The following is a 19,920-nucleotide window of genomic DNA, read 5'->3' as shown; positions in this document are numbered from 1 at the left end:
ATTAAACTTACATAGGCTCATTTACATACCATAGATAAAGCAATTAACACCAGCTCCTGCAGTTTTAGTTTGTACTCTTCAAGCACACAGGAGCTTTCAAGGACACTAACTTGAAGCTATAAAGAAATCTTCCTTCTTGGCGACTGTCTGGGATGAGCTATACAAACTGAACTACTGCAAGATTCCCGTACAAAATATTAATGATATGGCTTTAGTTGAAAAGTAAACTAAAGAATTATCAGTTCCATAGCTCAGCAACTAGATGTACTTGTTGACACAAGCACATGGTAGTTGGGAAGATTGGTTGTGCTGCTGACAAAAAGAAACTGAGGCCCAAGTAAACAGCAGCTACTTTGATACCTTACGCATCACTGCTTACCAGGTCCACCGTATTCCTCTTGTTAGTTTCTCCTAAAGAGCTTGTGCAGAATGTCTCCCATCGCTCTCTGACCTCCTCTGGAAGCTCTAGTGCAGGAAACAGAAAAAAACCCCAATTTGATACTATCAACAATGGAACATCACTCAATTTTTAATTGTTCTCTTCTGCTCTACCAGAAATACTGCAAAGAACATACACATCCTCCTAAATCCATAAGGATTACTCCATCTAGCAAACAAGTTCAAATTAAGCAGGTCAGCATCTCTTTGCATTTATTTCAGGGAGCTTTGATACTTTTTGCAAAAAAGACTTAAGCATATGTTTAAGGATGGCTGTTTTTAAATTGAATGCGTCAGAAATAATCAATATTTTCTTCTTTTACCCAACAGCTGCCTTTTAATTTAAGTTTGATTCATTTCCTCAAAATTTGATAATAAAAGCCATGAAGACAAACTTCAGACCATTAACATTACCTTTAATGAGCTGTTGGACTAGCGTACTGTTTGGCCCCTTATCTGTGCTATGCACAATACAGTTTGCTATCCTTGTCAGATGACCCATATAGCCATGCCGTCTTCCTCCTTCAGCCCTGAAAGAGACAAAAGGAATTCAAGTCCCCACACTCAGAGCACACTACTGTATTTTCTAATAAGACACTCCAGAGTCAAGAAGTTGCACAAGACAAATAGCGTAGGGGTTCTCAAGCAGAACTGCATCCTAAAACCAAAGGTTCACAAAAATACTCAAGAATTTAAGATACCAACTGGTTTGACTACACTGAGCCATTTTAGAGGACTTAACAAGCATGTAAACTACCACAAAGGATGTGCAGAGTATCTGAACACTAGCAGAAATAATTTTCTGCTTTCACATTTGTGTGTGTGTAGAAAGAAAAATCTACAGCATTATCAAGATAAAGACAAAATTAACAACAGATCCAGTTTTTAGGAAATTTCTGTTGCTAAGAGTATTTTTCAAAACCCCATTACACCACACATTCTCTCAGAGCTTTGAGTCAATGATCAAAAGAGGAAAGAAAATTCTTAAATCTTAAGTGTGCTCTAGTATTACAGAGTTTCTTAACATCACATTTAGCACACAGAGCTAGAATGGTATGACCAACTGAAATTTAAGCTAGCATCATTGCTTTCCTGAAGTTTAGGAATGACATTGAAGTGCATACCAAAGGTACAATTACAAGGTGGTTTGAGTATTTTTTATGCCAGAACTGCTCTGTAGAAACAGGAATTACCAGTTTTTAGAGTAGTGCTTTGAGTTGCTATGATCAGCTGGAACCATTCTAGATCCGACCAAAGAGCTAGAGAGCTCCGACTTGGACTGAATTTCTAAAGTTTAGCTGCAAGCTAACCAGACATTTGTTGTGTCAGCTTTTTAAGGTTTTGTGCTTTTTAAATGAAAGGATGGAGGAACGGGGCGGGGGGCGGAAATCAAGGAAGACCCAAACCTTAAACTTGACTAAAATCTTTGTGAAGTAACAGCAGTTCAGGAAGTAGCAAACACAAATCAGATTACTTGATTTTCCACCATCATCATCTAACACATGAGGTAACTGGAAATTATGTGTCCTGGTTTCGGCTGGGATAGAGTTAATTTTCTTCCTAGCAGCAGGCATAGTGCTGTGTTTTGGATTTAGTAGGAGAAGAATGTTGATAACACGCTGATGTTTTTAGTTGTTGCTGAGTACTGCTTATGCTAGTCAAGGACTTTTTCAGCTTCCCATGCTCTGCCAGGCGCACAAGAAACTGGGAGGGGGCACAGCCAGAATAGTTGATCCAAACTGACCAAAGGGCTATTCCATACCATATGACATCATGCTCAGTATATATACTGGGGGGGGTTAGCCGGGGAGCAGCGACCGCTGCTCGGGAACTGTCTGGGTATCGGTTGTCGGGTGGTGAGCAATTGCATTGTGCATCACTTGCTTTGTATATTATTATTACTGTTATTATTATATTGTTATTATTATTTTACTTTATTTTATTTTAATTATTAAACTATTCTTATCTCAACCCAGGAGTGTTTCTCACTCTTACTCCTCCGATTCTCTCCCCCATCCCATCGGGGTAGGGGGAGTGAGCGAGCGGCTGCGTGGTACTGAGTTGCTGGCTGGGACTAAACCACGACATTATGTTATGTCAACGCAAGATGTCATGAATGAAACACTATCACATTGTTTACAGGAACAACTTGAGAGAGAGACTCCTGTCTTATTTCGACCAGTTAGGTAACAAGTACATTCAAAACAAGCAACAGTTATCATTTCTAATACAGGATATATGGCATAAAGAGCACTTGTATTTGATAAAGTGGATTGACTAGTCATTGCCTAGCCAAAAAGTCTAGAATACAACTGTATCTTCTGTTAGCAAATGCTTATTAATCCCAGTGAATCAAACAGCTTTTTACTATGTCAGATTTTCACCAGCAGAAAGCAGTCACCCTCAAGCTTCTAGAGCTGCTTGAAATAACATTGACAGAAATACAAAAGCATTTAAAAAAAAAAAAATCAATTTCCTGAAGCAGTTAAGCTAAAAGTACCTTTAGATTATCTTAAAGACTTATCTTTTATATTTGGAGTCATACTTGTACAAAATTGGACAAAGGGGTGAATTACTTACAAGTCTGCTTGTTTCTCAACATGCAAACATGAGACTGAATATTTAATTAATTCATCCATATGGTATGCACTGCATCAAGAACATTCTTACCCAACCAAAGAATAGTTTTAGGTTGGATCTATGGAAATAACTTCAATACTTCTCTCCTATGAGAGTCTAATTACTGATAAAGTTGGCAGTTCTCTATAACCTCAGGAGAATACAATATAAAATGGAAGACATTCAGGAGCACGTGTTTTCTACAGTTATTCTAATTCAGTCACATTCCCTTTCTTTGTACTATTCTCCTCACCTACTCCAACATCCTTATTTTCAGGTCAGTGACATTAGCCATATACTTACTATCTGATTCACATCAAGTAGTAACAGGAATATTTTGGGGAGTGGAACTGTCTCAAATAATACACCTGCAAACCAGCAACACTATCCCCATCAGCTAGTTCAGTATTTTGACAAGTTAGAGGTAGCATTAACTGCTCAGTATCTCCCGAGCCAAACTTAGGAGCCCACAGAGAGCTGTTTTACCACCTCAGGTGAAGATTGAGGGTTTTTTCTCCTTGTTAGGAACACAGTTTCAGACAATGTTAGCTACTTGAAACTTCCATCCTTTCACAAACACATCGTTTTAGAAGGTATTCCATTTCTGAGGACTTGGCTTTTACTACTTAGGAGTCTGTTGCTCCCCAATATGTAATATGCTTTGATGTGTTTATAAAAAATTTTCAGTTGCTTAGTGGAGAAAAGTATTTCCTGTCCTTTCAAAACTTACGGTATGTTTCTGTACTTGAAGATGGGTAGACTTTAAAGATCACAGTAATATCTTATACATAGTAAGAATGACAAAGTATTGTATTCTCAAACGGTCATGGGAAAAAGCATTAGAATGCTACCAAAAAGTAGTACGAGAAAAAGATTTAATCCAGTATTAACATACAAGTGTTTTTAGAACTGGCCAGATCAGTTATGAATTGGTCATACATTCATTTCACAATTCAAGTCTCATGTAGACAATTGCAGGGAATGAGAAAACTAGTTACTCACTGTTTCTTCTCATTCATCTCCCATGCTTCAAGTATTCGTTCTATTAATTGGCACTTAAGGAAGAGCTATCAAAAAAGCAAAATATGCTTACTAGCAGTAAAGTGGAACACTATTATGCATTTTACAGTTTATTTTAACAAATACTAAACTCTTACAAGACAACTAACTTCAGGTTCAGGATAAATACTTTCATTAAAGGGTTTAAAGTTCAGAAGCAGCAGTCAGATCCCAACCAGAAACCTAAAAGCTAAACCTACAGTAATTCTACTTCTCTTTATAGCTGCTGAGTGGTAGTAGCATAAAGCTATTGAAATAGCAGTTTTAATTCTTAAAAATAAGAAGAACTTCTCCTTCAAGGAAAATAAATACTTGCAGCTCTGCACACATGCTCACTTTGGGGCAGCAAAAATCTACTCTATGGCACTTTCAGGTTTAACACCCTGAACTGACATTTCAAGGAAAACCAGGAAAATATTCCTGTTCATTCTACACATAAAGTAAAATCGGGGTATATTTTACATACGAGTAACTGCTAAAATAGCCTGGAGACAGGAAAATTCAAGAGATTCCCAAAAAACCCATGACTTACATGTTTCAGTAAGAGACTGTCCTCAGTGGAATCCTGATCTGTAATTGTGACATTTTCTGTGCTTTCAAGAGGACTTGCAAGAATCAATGCAATACAGATTTCTACTTGGGTATGCAAAAAGTTATTCCATGTATACTTAAAGAACATGTCCTGAAAAACAAATTCCACAAGGTTTACACAAACCAAGGTCTTTTCATTAAATATAACCAATACTCTCACCCCAACAAGTCATTTGAATTACTATGGAACAAATTCTTTAAGTTTTACAGTAAGTTTTACTGCGCAAGAGAAAATTTATGACCTACAAATAAATTCTTGTACTTGCTATTACCTGAACACAAGGACTATCATACCGGATCAGAACAAAAACTCAACTGTAACTGGATTTATCCCAGGGGTAACCAATAATGCACTTTCAGAGAACAAAGAGAGGGAGGAATGACACTCCCCACTTACATTCTTTCTCCTAGCTGCAGCCCAGAGTCAGAAGTGTTACTTATGACCTTCTAAGTCCTTGACAGATTTCTCTTTTTTGAGTTCACTTGACCTTCTAGCATCTACAATACCGTTTATAATGTGCTCCTCACTTTGGTGAGATTCCTTACAAAATCATATCTACCTGTTTTGAACCTGTCATCTACTGGTTTTATTCTCTATTACAGAAGGCTGCCTCAGATAATCTAGATGCAGTTTAAGATTATTAAAAGCCTTACAGAAGACATGGACAAATACTGAGGTTGAGATATGTTGCACATGGTGTAACGAACTCCTTTGTGAAACAGCAGAATGAATCTCACATTGGTGAGAAAACTGTTGCAGCACAACAACCTGGATCAACTGCTGAAAAGAATTCAAATTCATGGACAAAAGACTCTGATTACTATCCATCATGACACAGAGAGGATACATTGCATTCTAGAACAGGTCAGAAAAGATGGGGAACATCACTGGTGGGATACCCTATTCAGATGGTCACCAACAGCAACAGGGATTCTGAATCAAGAATTACACCCTACTATAATTTTACTTATTTTTACCGTATTACGTTTGCTATTGAATGTAGTCTTATATGTTAAAGTGTGGAAAATAGATAGACAACTAACATTGTTACAAACACCTCCTCGCATATATGAAACTGTTTAATCAAATTTAATAATTTAATAGACCAACCAAAAATTTCCTCAAAAATCATAACTGGAACATGGCATTGATCTGTTTATAGGCACAGAGGCAAGAGGCGACCACACCGCCACTCTGTGGGTGAGATGGATTGACTTTAGTCACGGGGTGGATTGTGGTGGTACAACTTCCCCCCTGCCCCTGTTTTTTTTTCCTGTTCTGTTTTTCCCCTTTACTTCGTCTGCTTTACAATCTCAGGAATTCGCAGGCCGCAGCTTTTGCGTAGAGAGTTGGTCAGTTAAGCGCTCCTTAATTGCACCAGAAACTCCTACATGGCTGGAGCAGAGAGCGGCTCTGTTCTTATCAACATTCACATTATGGCTAACAAGGGGAACGAGAACAAACAGCTACCCCGGACAGCCTTGAAACAGGGTGGTATCATCGCTGCTGGAATTCTAACAACAAGCCGACCCGAATTGTGGCTCGGATGGAAATTTACTGGTGATTGAAGTCAATCATTTCACAATCCTATAAACGGCAGTCCTATGTGAGGCCCTTTCAGCTCTCCTGGACCGCCATGGGCCGCACCAGCATCTCCCTCTGATCGAAATGTCTCTCAGAGTCAGCGAAAACTAGCAGACTCCGAAAGTCTGCTGCAACCAGGACTCCATTGCCGGAGATCGACAATGGAGCCTGGGCTGCTGATATTCTTCACTCCTTGAGACTCTACTCTCGCCCGTTGAGAAATGCCAAGGCATTAGATGTGAGTATTTCACTAAACTCGAGGGGAATTTTTAACAGGTATACTATTTTCATATATGCATTTATAGTTGTAAGTGTGCATGCATGAATCAATTTAAGTAGTTTGTAGATGTATGATTTAATTTTAAAAGGAGTTTTATATTGCTGTACTATTCTTATAGCATTACTCTCCTAAACCGTTGACCAAGTCTGAGACTAGGAGTGGGCCCAGCTGCACCTAGGCTCCTCTCTGAGAAGGAGTTTAGAAAGCAAGGGGGTCTAGTCTGAACCTTGTGACTCAACAGGAGGGTCCCCTTTCACCCCCCCCCCCCTTTACCTTTATTCCATATATACGCAATGCTTTTATGAATCATCTTAACTTGTTGTGATTTAATTCTCTTTTATGTGCTTCTGTGTAGTAATAGAGTGAACCTTGCCATCTTCGAATCTGTAACTAAGTCACTGTTTGATCAATTTTGTCTAATCACTTTATTAATCATTGATGATTGAGTGCTATTAAAAATACTATAATCAAATTCTGCAATTCACTATAAGTAAACTCTAACTTTTACTAAATCAAGCTGTGTAAAGTCACTCATTCATAGTGAATCGACATAATCAGCAGGATTCACAAACCGGAATTCGTGACAAGATACAATAAACAGTGTTCATTTAGTCATGTTCCTGGTTCTCCACGTTTTTCCTCTTGAACATAGGAAAGATTTTTTTCAAACTTTGTGTCCAGTTAGTTTAGACTACTCCTTACTGCAAAACTCAATGATTGCTGTCCCTGGTGAAATTAAATTAGTTATGGAAATATGTGCAGTGATTGGAACAGTATTAAACAATGTAAGTCTCATTCAAAACACAGTTAAAGATCTCCAATTTTCCTTCAGTCCTCCTAAACTAATGACAGCCTCCCATAAAGATATGCTACTGGAACTAGACAATTACTTTTCCTAACAGTCAAGTCTGCACAGTAAAGCATGTGCTATTTCAGCAAACAGCATGAAGCACTGAGAAGTTTATATGGCCATAATTGCTTTTGTTTCCTTATGTAAAACCTGCAACAGAAAAGCGTGTTCAAAGCTCACTGAATATAGTTTACAAAATAATCTACTTAGAAGAACATGTAAAGTGTTCATAGCACATACATTCCCTTAGACAATGAATGCATCTAGGAAAAACTCCAGTTACACTGAAGTTAGCTATTTGTATACAAGTTAGCACCTGTCTGCAAACCCAAGTTGTGCACAGAAATTGAGATGAAGACATTACAACCATAGCTGTATTAATTAGTTGAAGGAAGAAGTGATTTTAGACTAAACCAATTTGGGGAAGAGAAAGTATTTACACTAGGTGTGCAACTGCTTGCTTAGAAGCAGAAGTTTACATATTGTATTCTGAAACTGTAGTGTAAGTTCTGGCATGTTTTGCTAGTTATTTTTTAACTGATACCAACATTTGAATTTTTTGGTCAACCTAAATGCAAAGAGTACGTCCTGCTATAGCTGAAGTAAGAGGTAGGAAGTACTCAAAGTATACATTCTACATTAGCAAAAAGCAGCGAGTTAACTGACTGAAAGTTTGTTGTGCAACATCTGGCTTTCAGAGGTTTGAAGACGTATGAGCTACCAAGAATAACTGGCCCTTTTACAGGACAGTGCTGAGATAGCATTTGGTGTGCCACATATTATTAAGAGAAGAAAAGGGGTTTTGAGGGAACAACTTAGGGAAAGAATGAAAACAGCAGGGAAGCCTTGAACACGGCTAAAAACTTGAGAACATACAGACAAAAAAATAAGTTTGTTAAGAAAAACCACTTCATGTATTTACAAAGGTGTAGAGAATAAAAATGATTCAAATGACCAGAGGAAAATGCTGACTTCAGACAGATGAATTTAAGAGTAAAATCCAATGTTAATAGTTCTTAAACAGTGCAATAGAAGCCACGACACAAATAGGCTGAAAAGTTAGGCTGGAGAATATATTACAAATTACCTGCAGTAACAGAAAAAAACCCCACCAAAACCCAAACAAGATCTTAATAGCAATCCATAAAAATAAAGTTCTTACCAGTATTACTCCTATGGTGTTAAGCTCTATAAGCTCCTGATTCACACTGCTTGTATTCGTCTGTAAAAGGCTAGATATTAATCTAATCACATTTAAACGCGTGTTTCCCACAGGTGGATCCAATACACCCCAGGTTGTCTTCATGACACTTTTCTGAAAAATGTACATACATAAATCCCATTAAAGTATCTTTAAAAAAAACAGCTCATCATTACTATGCACAATGAGAGTAGTGCTTAAAAATATACACAATCAGTCCCTGAGCAACAGTCTTACCTACACCCTGCAAAAAAGCAATTTTTAGTTCTGAAGACTATAGCTTATTTTAATTCCATAGACAGGAAGCACTAAAACCAGCCACATGAGACAAATGACATCGTAAAAATTGATTGTTAACTACAGACAGGATCTCAAAGTAGATGCATTCTACCCAACCTTGAAAGGAATTGGGAGATACTTCCTAGGAAATGCTTCTCACTAGTTAATCCATGTACAGTTATAGCCTGCGTTGCTACAATATACACACAACAGCTAGGTGGACAGTCTCTAAACATACTACAATGCCTCAACAACCCTAACTTCATATACTTAAAAACAATTTAATTAAGCAGTAAGCTTCTCTGGTGTCTTATTCTAATGTCATACATGAAACAAGCTCCATCTGTAGTCTTTGAATGAGTTACTTCCAACACAGCAAGAATCTCTTTCCATGCACTAATGGGTCCTTGTATTACAATTATAAGCTTCATGGTTCTTACATTGACATTTTAGCTGGTTAACAAACCAGAACTGTTGTCACATAACTAAGTGCCAATAAGAAAAATCTGGTATTAGCTACCATAAGACCTAAAAATCTAGTAGCAAGTATGCAATGAGCAGGGGAATTAATAATGAAAATGTCTTCCAATCTTAAGGCACAAACACATTTTGACAAGGAGACCACTACTGCCTTCTGTAACACTGGATATCATTTTTGCCTGACCAGCACCATCCTTGCATCAGAAAAGATGACTGATATCCTGCTAGTTCCTTTAGTCCATTCCTTACATAAAGCAAAAATCTAAGGATGCTCATTTAACTAGTGCTCAAAATGAGCAACCGATTCAATAACTTCACCAGATGACTTATTCAAATGCTAAGTATGTCCATCAGAAAATACTCAAGTATCTTATGTGATTGTACTTTTACTGTAACATAGACCTGTATCTTGCCATGCTGTTGTAATGAAGATAAGACTGTTACTTTGCATTTTACTACCTCTTCTGCATTTGGAAATCTTGAGGTCTCGCCTTCTCCAGGCTAAAATAAGCTTTAACACTACCTTGACACCCCCAACCCCAATGTGGTATTTCAATACACCTCTGGTCTTTATTTTCACTTTGGCCCACAGGGCCTTCTCTCTTACGGACTGTGGCACCCAGTTCAGGGTGCAGTGCTCTAGCTGAAATTCTGCCAGTGACAATTTGAGTGGAAAAACATAAATGGATCATAGGTAAACATCCTATTTATACATCTTGTATTTATCTTTTGCAACACCACGACATAGATAAGTTGCTTAAATCAGTCAAAAAGCCCAAAGAATTTAACATTTCTAGAGTGCAGGCTGCATGCCACGGAGCTGGTCTACGTAGGTCCTGGGCAAGTCTAGAGGAATTGTGCAGGCCTCATGTGGGCCATGCCAAAGTTCCAAACAACTGAAGCATCAATAGTCTGTGTTTCCTATCCAGATAGGCTTTCCAAGCAGAAAACAGGACCCACCTGGAGAATATACAGCAAATCTCTTCATTGCTTTCAGAAACAAGTAATTGCTTCAAGGCTATTCTACCAATTAAATAAAGTTTAAGCTGGAAAAGCTTATCAATTAGCACAACACATTGGCTCAGGAACAACAATAATGAACAGCAAAGCTCACAACAGGCTGGGAAGAAGCCTGGGCACTTGCCCAAAACTTGTCAAACTGGGTTTTGTTTGTTATTATAACCTGCCTAAAATACAGTCACACAGTGACAGTCTTGTTTCAACTAATTTGGTAACACAAGGTTTCACTTACTTTTGGAGGCTCAAGTAGGAGTTCATGGAAGGATGAAAGTCGTGCTTTTATGGCTTCTAAAACACTTTTGTTGACTGAATATGTTGAATTGCTCATGCCTGGAGGACAGATCTCTATATGGCCTTCAAATCTAAAACATACATAAGCAAAATCTGATGATTAGTATCAAAAGTAGTCATAAAACACCTTTAAGGTATGATTTTGAGAGTGTCATGGTTCTGAAGGCATGTGAAGGGGGAAGTAAAAACATAAGGTTACAAAGTTGAACACGATTTTTGCAAACACTAGCCGTAGTATTTTTGTTTATTGTGCTTGAAATCTCTAACATGGTTTTGAGATTAAACGTTACAGCTCTTCTATTTCCTCTTTTGAGGCAGATAAAGAGCTTCACTCATCTATCCTGAACAACACAAACAAGCTGAATGTACCAGAGATCTGTTCAGTGGTTTCTCAAAGTGAAGTTGTAACAAAATTCCAAGTAACTTTTTAAAAAGTCAATACCTACTCGCTGCACTGTACGTATTTACTCTATTCCTTGTATCCAGAAACAAATTGATGAAGTGTAATTAGTCTGATCTGTCAAGTGGCACTTAAACTAGCTTCTAGAAAAAACTGCAGAAAGACCAGTCATTTTGTGAAAGTGTGGTAATGCCAACCCCAATCACTTGGTTTGTTCTTTTACTTCTTCAGCTACGACAGGCCACAAAAATGGTTCAGTTGCAAGTACATGGAAGACACTTGCTGTTGCTGAACAGTAGTTCAGTTAAATTATGCAGGCATAATTTAAGCGAAATAAGAACACTTACGTCTGTCGTCTTGTCTCAAGTAAGGTCAATAGTATTTGGATTGCACTGACTATTGCAGATTCATTTTTTTCTTTATGAAAAATATTAGATAGCAGCTGCTCTATGATTTCTTGCCTGAAAAGAAAAGCATTGGCATCAGATATAACATTACTTCAGGATACAGCTGTTAACAGAAGTAGCTACCAGCTGCCCATGTAAAATTAATAAGAGGATAATACAAAGAAAACTAGTAGCTATTTCGAGCTAGCAGGTACCACTAGGACAATCACTCCCATCCTCACTGCCCCAATCATATTTTCCTATTCCTTCCATTGATCTAGTTTTTTGATCTGACAACCAACACCACAAAAAGGGAGTTTTCAGTTAGATCAAAAGCCTGATTCAGCTTGCCATAACAGCCACACAAACCTAAACCTATAACCAGCAAAAGGAAGAAGGGAATACAGGAGAATCTTCTCTAGCAGAAACACACACTTAGATTGACCTAAAACAAGTAACAGATGAAAGCCAAAGTCTCTCATGTGTACTCTGCACAGTATCAAGCTGACTTCCACATGTCTGATCCCACTAACTTTGGCAGCACAGGAAGTATTTTAATGAGTCAACACCCCTCTCCCCCTGCCAAGGAAGTCTTCCAGGTGGGCTCTGCTTACTGGCTGAGTTATTTTAAATTACACAGACATATGACGGGTAGCCAAGAAAATTCACCTGAAAAGTCGAGCTTGCCATTTCTAAAGGTTTTCAAAGTCAAAAAATTAAAAACTACGTTTTTTTATGAACTGAAAACAAGATCAAAAATTCAACAAACCAACTTACTTCTCTAGACTTGCAAGCAGTGGATCTGGTTCTGAACTGTTCTGTACTTGTAACATCTGGTCTCTGCTTAGACGAATAATTTCACAGAGTGACTGTGATGCATTTGAATGCCTCTGTAACAGAAAAACATAGCTTTTCAATCTAATAGTAGTAGAATGCTGGACTGTAATTCTTCAATTAAAAAAGGTGACAGTTTCAACTTGGACAAGAGTCTCTCCTACCCAAAAAGCATTCAAGCAATAGCTTTATGCCATAACTAAATCTCAAAAAGACAAAAAAAACCCCTTGAGGCATGAGGCAAAAATTTATTTGCAGTATTATGGTGGCAAAACATTAGAGCTGAATGTTCGAACAACATTGAGTATGCACAAGGCTTTGATCTAGATCTGATAAGGGGGGTGAGAGAGAGAAACGTGGGGGGGGGAGGGAACAGCAGGGTGGGGAGAGAGAAACTGGGAAACCACACACCCTCCCTCAAATGACCACAGTTATATACTGAAATCAGCTTATTGAAAAAAGCAGAAAACAGTAAAACTAAAAGTTCAACCACTATGTCATACAGCAACTTGCTGAAAAGATAGACCCAGAAGAATGTCAGATCAATACTTACATCTTCATCTTGAGACGGATGTACAATTTCCACAAGCCGCTGGATAATTCTCTCCTCATTTAGCCACTGTAAAAGTGTTCGCGGGTGTTAGTAAGAATGTTATCCAAGTGAATGAATTAAATGAATTGAAATTTATGAAATTAAAAGAAGTTGTTTGCCAATTGCTGTGAGTCATACTGTTGATATTCCTGAACAGGCACTAACAACACTTCCGGAAAAAGGGAAAAAGTAAAATTAGTGTTTCCGAGCAACTGTAAAAAAAAGAAAGCCTTAGGTATAATTTTTAAATAAACTTTCTGATGCCAAAAAAAGTGTTCAGTAAGGTCCAAAACATTTTTAAAAACCTGCATCTGGCAGTTGTAAGTTAGGTATTAAAGACCAGGGGAAGAGTCCAGCCACTCAGGTTCTAAGTTGCCTGCACTGGAAAAGTATTGGCAGCTCCAAGCAAAAAAACCCCACACAAGTAATTTCAGCACATTTAAGAAATAAACTTAGTAAAACCAGCAGAAGATAAGCCATCTTACAGTTCACACATCAGACAGAAATCCTTTGAGACATTTTACTTACATTTAACACTTCTTGCCGGGGCTGTGCAGGTTCTATGCAAGTCAGTAGCCTGAGCAACAAGTCCATGATAGCAGAGGTCCCTATGTGCTTAATAATGAGGTCTACAAAATCACGTTTCCTCTTTAAAAAATCTACAATCTAGAAATTAGAAAAAAAACAAGCTTACATTTGCTTATCTGTATTTTACATGGTAAATTACACCAACCAGTTTTAGTTTCTCTCTCCTACCAAAAGAAGAAAATAAATGGAATTTAAACATTTTTGCCACTTAAAGCTTGCAGTACAAGGTAAGATAAAATAATACACATGTATAGAGTAGCAAAAGTGGCACAGGACAGATCCATACTATGTGCAATGTGTCCCGGGTCTCCTCTCAAGCCCAACTTGATGACAATAAACTACTTATAATCCAATGCACAGTCAGCTTTCCTTTTTGGTATGAATTACTCTCATCCCTGGCTAGTGAGCAAAGCTCAACACAGCAAAACCTTAACATAATACAAACAAATATAGAGCTTGCTAGAAAGATACTTAACAGTCACAAACAATTTGCTCAGGTACGAGAGCCAGTCATTGCAGCTGTTTGCAGTATTGGGCCACATGAACAAAGAGTACAACAACATTTCTGAACAAGGACTCCAAATGTCTCTCACCTTGTTCTATAACAATTCTTCACAGCAAACTGGACCCATTCCCACTGACTCAATTCATTTACCTTCACCTCTAACAGCAATTGATGGAAATATCACCATATAAAAATACTGAGCTAAGCTAAGCCAAAAGGTAAGCACTCACACACTGATTGCACAAATAACTCAGGCAAATCTGAATCAAATACATCTTACTCATCCAGATATATTTTTTAATCCTGTGCATGCCATAAAGAAGTTAGTGCCTTCAGCTAATATGGAAGCTGAATGCTGTTTTTTGACTCCGCTGCTATCCCTCAAATGCGTAGTCTTAAAGCAGCACTGCTGAGTACCACAACTTTATTAGAGCACTTGTTAAATTGGAGAGATTGTAAATATTTACCTGTTCTGGTTTTCTGCTTATAAGAATACTTAGCACCTTGCTGAAGAAACTGGCCAATAAAGGGTTTAGAGGAGATTCATTTAAGAGGAAGCTGTACAGTTTCATAAGTAAGGATTCTTCTTCTCCCAGCCTATCATTGATCTGTGAGACATCTGATGTAAGCAGCTCACATGATATGTTTGGGTATCTGGGGAAAAGGAAAAAAAAAAAATTATCACTCATACTTCAAAGTTGTCATCCTTCCAGCTCTGAATTCAGAACCTGGTAAGGCTTCTGACCAAGTTTTCAAGCAGGGTCAGTCTGCCCTATTTAAAGCGGCAAACTACTGCAAGGAAACATAACTGCACATTCAAGCCTACAAGCTCTGTTCTCTCATTTAAAAAATGGACTACTCTGTTCTTCAGTAGCAACAGGACACCACTGGAAGTGAGGAAAGGAAAGGGCAAGCTTTTAAGATCTGTTGTTAAATCCATCTGTTCAAGTACTGATCTCTCATTTCAGAAGCCACTTCTTTTTCTGAAGGGAAAAAAGTTAGTTACCAAGAAGTTAAGCAGACTGATAGTACTAGACTGATACTGGGGAGGGAGCAGTGTGTTCGCCCCTTTCTAATCTAACAGGGATTATATTAAAAAGGCCAAAAGGAATAGCTTCAGGATTTTTTTTATATCTATATCCACCTCTCCACAGATACATAAATTATGTAGAAACTCAGTAAACTAGTCAAAGTCTGACAAAGCCTGCAAAACTAGCTAGTACTGTTTCATGACACAGAGTCAGAAGTACAGTTCAGAACACTGAGTAATTAAACTAAGAGGCCATCCAGACCAGTAATTTCCTGCATTTCACAGCACTATTGCCCACTCATGATAAAGGTAATTTTGACAGCATCAGCAGCTTAAGGTTACTAAGTGTAAGATGCTTCAATTTCAAACTCTACTAGAAACACTTACAGGAGGCTTGCTTTACCAGAAATGGTGAAGTGCTGCAACTAAGAGTGTAGCTTATTTCACATTATCTTTTTACATACTGTTTTAAGAAAAAAGCAGCTTTCTGCCTAGACAACTCTAAAGTAGGCCAAAAATGGTGGAAGTGCTTTTATACAGATTGCTAGGTTGACTTTTGAGTTTGAACCTTCTCAGCAAACTAGCTGAAGTCATGGCCGTACCCAGTTCTTACAGTTCTAGCTCTGCAAAGAAAAACACCAGCAATTAGACGCTAAGTACATTCTTCCAAGGAGCACTACAGACCTTCTAATAAGCATCTTCAAAACATCTTACCAATCATTGATAAAACAAAGCTAAGCAGTTAACTATACTACCCAAATAAAGTATTCCATTCAACTATTTTCTTAACAATCACAACTACAAGATTCTTTATGTGAGTTCTATTTTTTTTTTTTTTTTCTTTTATGTAAGCCTCCTTTGGACAGCAATTTGCTTTGGAAACATTTGTGGACAAGAGGCTTCCATTTGAAAAATATGCAAATATTAGAATGATTTATTTACAAGTTCTACAAAGCCCTTGAAAATAAACTTACTCTAAAGATACCAGTATTGTACTACACATCAGCACGCAGGGATTCAAAACACACAAAATTAGCTGGAGTAAGTTACCCCTCTTTCCACCTTCCCAAGTCTCCCCACCCCCAAAAGTTTTCCTACTTGTATCGAATTTTTTCATCCATGTCTTGAGGTGGTTCTTCGATAATAAATGAAACCAAGTCTTCCAAACATTCTGACTTCAGCAGAAACTCTATAAGCTTGCGATTCTGAGCCTTGCACTCTTGCAGAACATCTTCTTCATCCATCAATTCCTTCAGTGTTACATCTTCTCTCTCTAGAAGTGTATCTATGTGGGATGATGAATGGAGATCAAATTTCCAAAACATGCTGGTCTGGATAAGGAGAATATACACAAAGCATTAAGTTTACAAATCTATTTAAGCTGTATTTGTAGTAACACTTCATAGTACTATTTCATAGCTTCTAACCCCAAAGGCACCTGCATGCATTGAAACTTTCTAAAACTCAAATGAGACACAACAGTAGGTGCTGACAATTGAAAGCTACAAAACCAGGCCTGATTAAAGATGACTGAATACTCGGTAGTAATTTTTGTACCTTTAGCAATAGCCAATATTCTAACATCCAAAGGTAAAGTTAGGCAGCTCCAGGGTTTTACTTGCATGAAAGGAACATGCTAATCTGCATTAAAAGAAAAAAGCGTAACTTTGTTTTTCAATTTATTGAATTTGCTCTTCCCAACCTTTGTTTTTAATCTATGCACCAAGTCAACAACTTGCTCAGCAATTAATAGAGCTGAGAGAAGACAAAATGGGCATTGCATAAATGCACTACAGTACCACCCCTACCATTGAAGAAAACACCTCTAAAGGTGGAGGAATTATACTAATTTTAACTTGCAGGCAGCATACATTGAAGTGTTCAACACAGGACCTACTCTCTCACTGTACCTCCCTCCACAAACTTGACATGGGCAGAAGAACAACGGATAATAAAATATCTAATGCAAACACATGAAAGGGCAGTGGCCCCAACCACTGAAACATTGTAAAAGGCCGTAACAGAAATGTATAAGGATGAGCAACTTAACCTGTCCTTATAATATGCTTTGGCACCTCCATGTTAATTCTGTTGCTCTGTCCTGGTTTTGGCTAGGATAGAGTTAATTTTCTTCCTAGTAGCAGGCATAGTGCTGTGTTTTAGATTTAGTAGGAGAAGAATGTTGATAACACACTGATGTTTCAGTTGTTGCTAAGTACTGCTTATGCTAGTCAAGGACTTTTCAGCTTCCCATGCACTGCCAGGGGCACAAGAAACTGGGAGGGGGCACAGCCAGAATAGTTGATCCAAACTGGCCAAAGGAGTATTCCATACCATGACATCACGCTCAGTATATAAACTGGGGAGGGTTGGCTGGGGAGCAGTGATCACTGCCCAGGAACTGTCTGGGTATCAGTCGGCGGGTGGTGAGCAATTGCACTGCGCATCACTTGCTTTGTATATTATTATTATTATTATCATCATTACTATTTTACTTTATCTCAATTATTAAACTGTTCTTATCTCAACCCAGGAGTTTTTCTCACTCTTATTCCTCCGATTCTCTCCCTCATCAGGGTAGGGGGAGTGAGCGAGCGGCTGTGTAGTGCTTAGCTGCTGGCTGGGACTAAACCATGACATGCTCTAACACACCTTGCAAGCAGGTGCTACTGAAAGAACTGTGCTATCAGAAAAGAATATTTCAGTCTATGATAGATTCAGTAAACTCCTGCTTTCACCTCTCAATAAGCTCAATACAAGTACTTGCTCCATTACCCCCTCTCCAAAACAGGGCTTTTACATGACATTTAACCTCTGACACAGTATCAGCTGGTCTTATGTGAATGCAGAATTTAAGTGGATTGAAAGAGATACTACAGATACCAGAGAACAGTAAGAGAAAGTTTTCTTTCCTTACAGTTGGAAGCAGCATGGTTTTCAGCAGTACTCATTTAAATAAGGAAAGAAACACTCTTTTTTGCTCCTTTAGTTACTGCCTTCCAAGTGTGAAGGATTAATTTAATACATTAATTACTGCTGTGCATTAGCAACATCATCAGCTGTGAGGACATGTAGTTACCACAGAGAATGTAGGTGAATCGTACTATTTTAGCAAGAACACTGTAAGCTGCAGGTTGTATGCAGGAAGAAGCTTAAAGACAATAATCAAATTATGTTTTTGTCATACACTCTTATAAAAAACTACAAAACCTAAAATCGAACTATCTAATTCTTACACAAACTAAGAGGTAGACAGCTTTAAGCATTTATTTCCAAGTTAAAATGGATTCAGCATGCACTCTACAGCTACTTAGAACAGTGAAGTGTCAAATTTAGTACTTCTATCTGTCTTCTAAACTGCTCAAGTCCAAGGATCCAACAAAACCCTTATGACTCTCTTCATTAGCAAGATTTCCAGTATTTGGCCTAAATATTGAAAAGCCTGGTATATTCACTATGGAGAAGTTTTAATTGCTTTTAGGGTTTTCATTGTTGCTTTAACCATTACACACTGATCACTTAATACCATGTTACTTTGCTTAGCCTTCTGTGAGAAGTTGTAAGCATGCATAACTTCCCCTAAATTATAGAGCTTTCTGTTTAAAGATACGGGAGTCAAACAAAATCAATCAGGAAAAGGTACAGATAATTTCAATTACAGTATTGATACTTATAATCATCTGAGATCCCATGCAAGGATTAAGTGGTTAAAAAACAGAAAAAAGGTCTTTTCTACTAAAAGTATTAGTAAACTTACAAGAAGGGTTCAAAACACCTGATCTCACAAATCAGCTTAAATTATACAAAGTTGTTATTAAAAACACTAGCTTGTGGGTATTCAGGCTACCCAGACTTACTGTAAGCAAGTGAAACTAGTGCATTGTTAAAGACACAGGATATTTTGTTTGGGGTTTTTTTTGTTAAGCCTCTAGAAAGTAGATCAAATCCCTCCCCTTGCCTCATTTAGTGAAAGCAGCATCTTTGCAAGTAACCGCTATCAATGCTAATTCCAGATGTAAATTCTTCTGCAGTGATTAAAGCTCATTTCAGTAGCTTCAATGTATTTCTCAGTTACTTATTTCAAGAGAAATTCAACAATGGAAAACAGCAACAAGAAAAAAAAGAGGCATACTACTGCAAACATGTTACTGCGTTATTTCACAAACTGTCTCCCAGGCAAGCTCTTTTAGGGGGTGCTCCCTCAACATGTCACGTGCCGGCCAGAGATTATTCCATCACTTTTCAACAGGAGCCCAGGTCCTTTGAAATAAGGAAAAATAAACAACATAAAATGTGCCAAAGAAGAAATCCAGGAACCCTGAAGAGAAGAGAATTTTCTTAGGTGTTATCACTGGTGATAATCTAGAATCAGCCTACCACAGTTCCGAATGGAAATTCTAAAACCAAAAAGTTATTGTTATTCTTTCCACAGCCTACTGTTCTATCATCCCTCCCAAAACCTATAAATTCTGAAGTTTTTAATTATCTTCATGCTTTTTCAAATTTCAGTCCCATTAACAGAGTCAGAATTAGGCCTTATGTCCACAAGTCAGGAGTGCTCCACCCAAAATTTCACTATCTGCAAATTTACAATAAACTCCATAAGTCAATTGGGTTGTGTTACTCCCAATGTTCAACTCTATTTCCAATACGAGCAGAAAAATTGCAACATTTGGATTCAATGCAAGATGCGAAAGACTGCCAAATACAAGACATGCTCAAGATTAGATACTACAAGAAGCAAAATAAACCAGGATAATACTAAAAACTCTGAGATGTGGAAAGAAAAATTTTGTTAAAGATGGTAAAGCTGCTGCAGATATTTGACTGTATTTTGTAATTTGAGTTAGCTTTCCATAACCTCCGAAAGTTCCCAGCAAGCAAGACTAACA

General features: G+C 37.8%; 1 protein-coding gene across 10 annotated transcripts in view; it reads right to left on the bottom strand.

Moving 5' to 3' along the window:
• Nucleotides 1-19,920, bottom strand: part of PPP6R3 (protein phosphatase 6 regulatory subunit 3) — a 71,489-nt gene that overhangs the window by 26,315 nt on the left and 25,254 nt on the right. For 6 of the 10 annotated variants that reach the window (XM_075712730.1, XM_075712736.1, XM_075712738.1 and 3 more), the window contains exons 1-13: nucleotides 19,161-19,198; nucleotides 16,127-16,359; nucleotides 14,466-14,652; nucleotides 13,434-13,571; nucleotides 12,867-12,932; nucleotides 12,257-12,369; nucleotides 11,441-11,554; nucleotides 10,635-10,764; nucleotides 8,585-8,737; nucleotides 4,649-4,798; nucleotides 4,060-4,124; nucleotides 853-968; nucleotides 380-465 (exon numbers count right to left, since the gene is read on the bottom strand). In XM_075712730.1, coding sequence (XP_075568845.1) covers nucleotides 380-465; nucleotides 853-968; nucleotides 4,060-4,124; nucleotides 4,649-4,798; nucleotides 8,585-8,737; nucleotides 10,635-10,764; nucleotides 11,441-11,554; nucleotides 12,257-12,369; nucleotides 12,867-12,932; nucleotides 13,434-13,571; nucleotides 14,466-14,652; nucleotides 16,127-16,359; nucleotides 19,161-19,172 — 1,563 coding nt within the window. In that variant the 5' untranslated portion in view covers nucleotides 19,173-19,198. Of the gene's footprint in view, nucleotides 1-379; nucleotides 466-852; nucleotides 969-4,059; nucleotides 4,125-4,648; nucleotides 4,799-8,584; nucleotides 8,738-10,634; nucleotides 10,765-11,440; nucleotides 11,555-12,256; nucleotides 12,370-12,866; nucleotides 12,933-13,433; nucleotides 13,572-14,465; nucleotides 14,653-16,126; nucleotides 16,360-19,160; nucleotides 19,199-19,920 lie in introns of those variants that run through there. The other 4 variants (XM_075712733.1, XM_075712731.1, XM_075712732.1 and 1 more) reach the window with 2 other exon arrangements.

Source organism: Pelecanus crispus, chromosome 6, assembly GCF_030463565.1.
Source record: "Pelecanus crispus isolate bPelCri1 chromosome 6, bPelCri1.pri, whole genome shotgun sequence".
In the NCBI taxonomy this organism is placed as follows: Eukaryota; Metazoa; Chordata; class Aves; order Pelecaniformes; family Pelecanidae; genus Pelecanus; species Pelecanus crispus.
The sequence above is the reverse complement of the archived record's forward strand: the minus strand, read 5'-3'. Positions and strand labels throughout refer to the sequence as shown.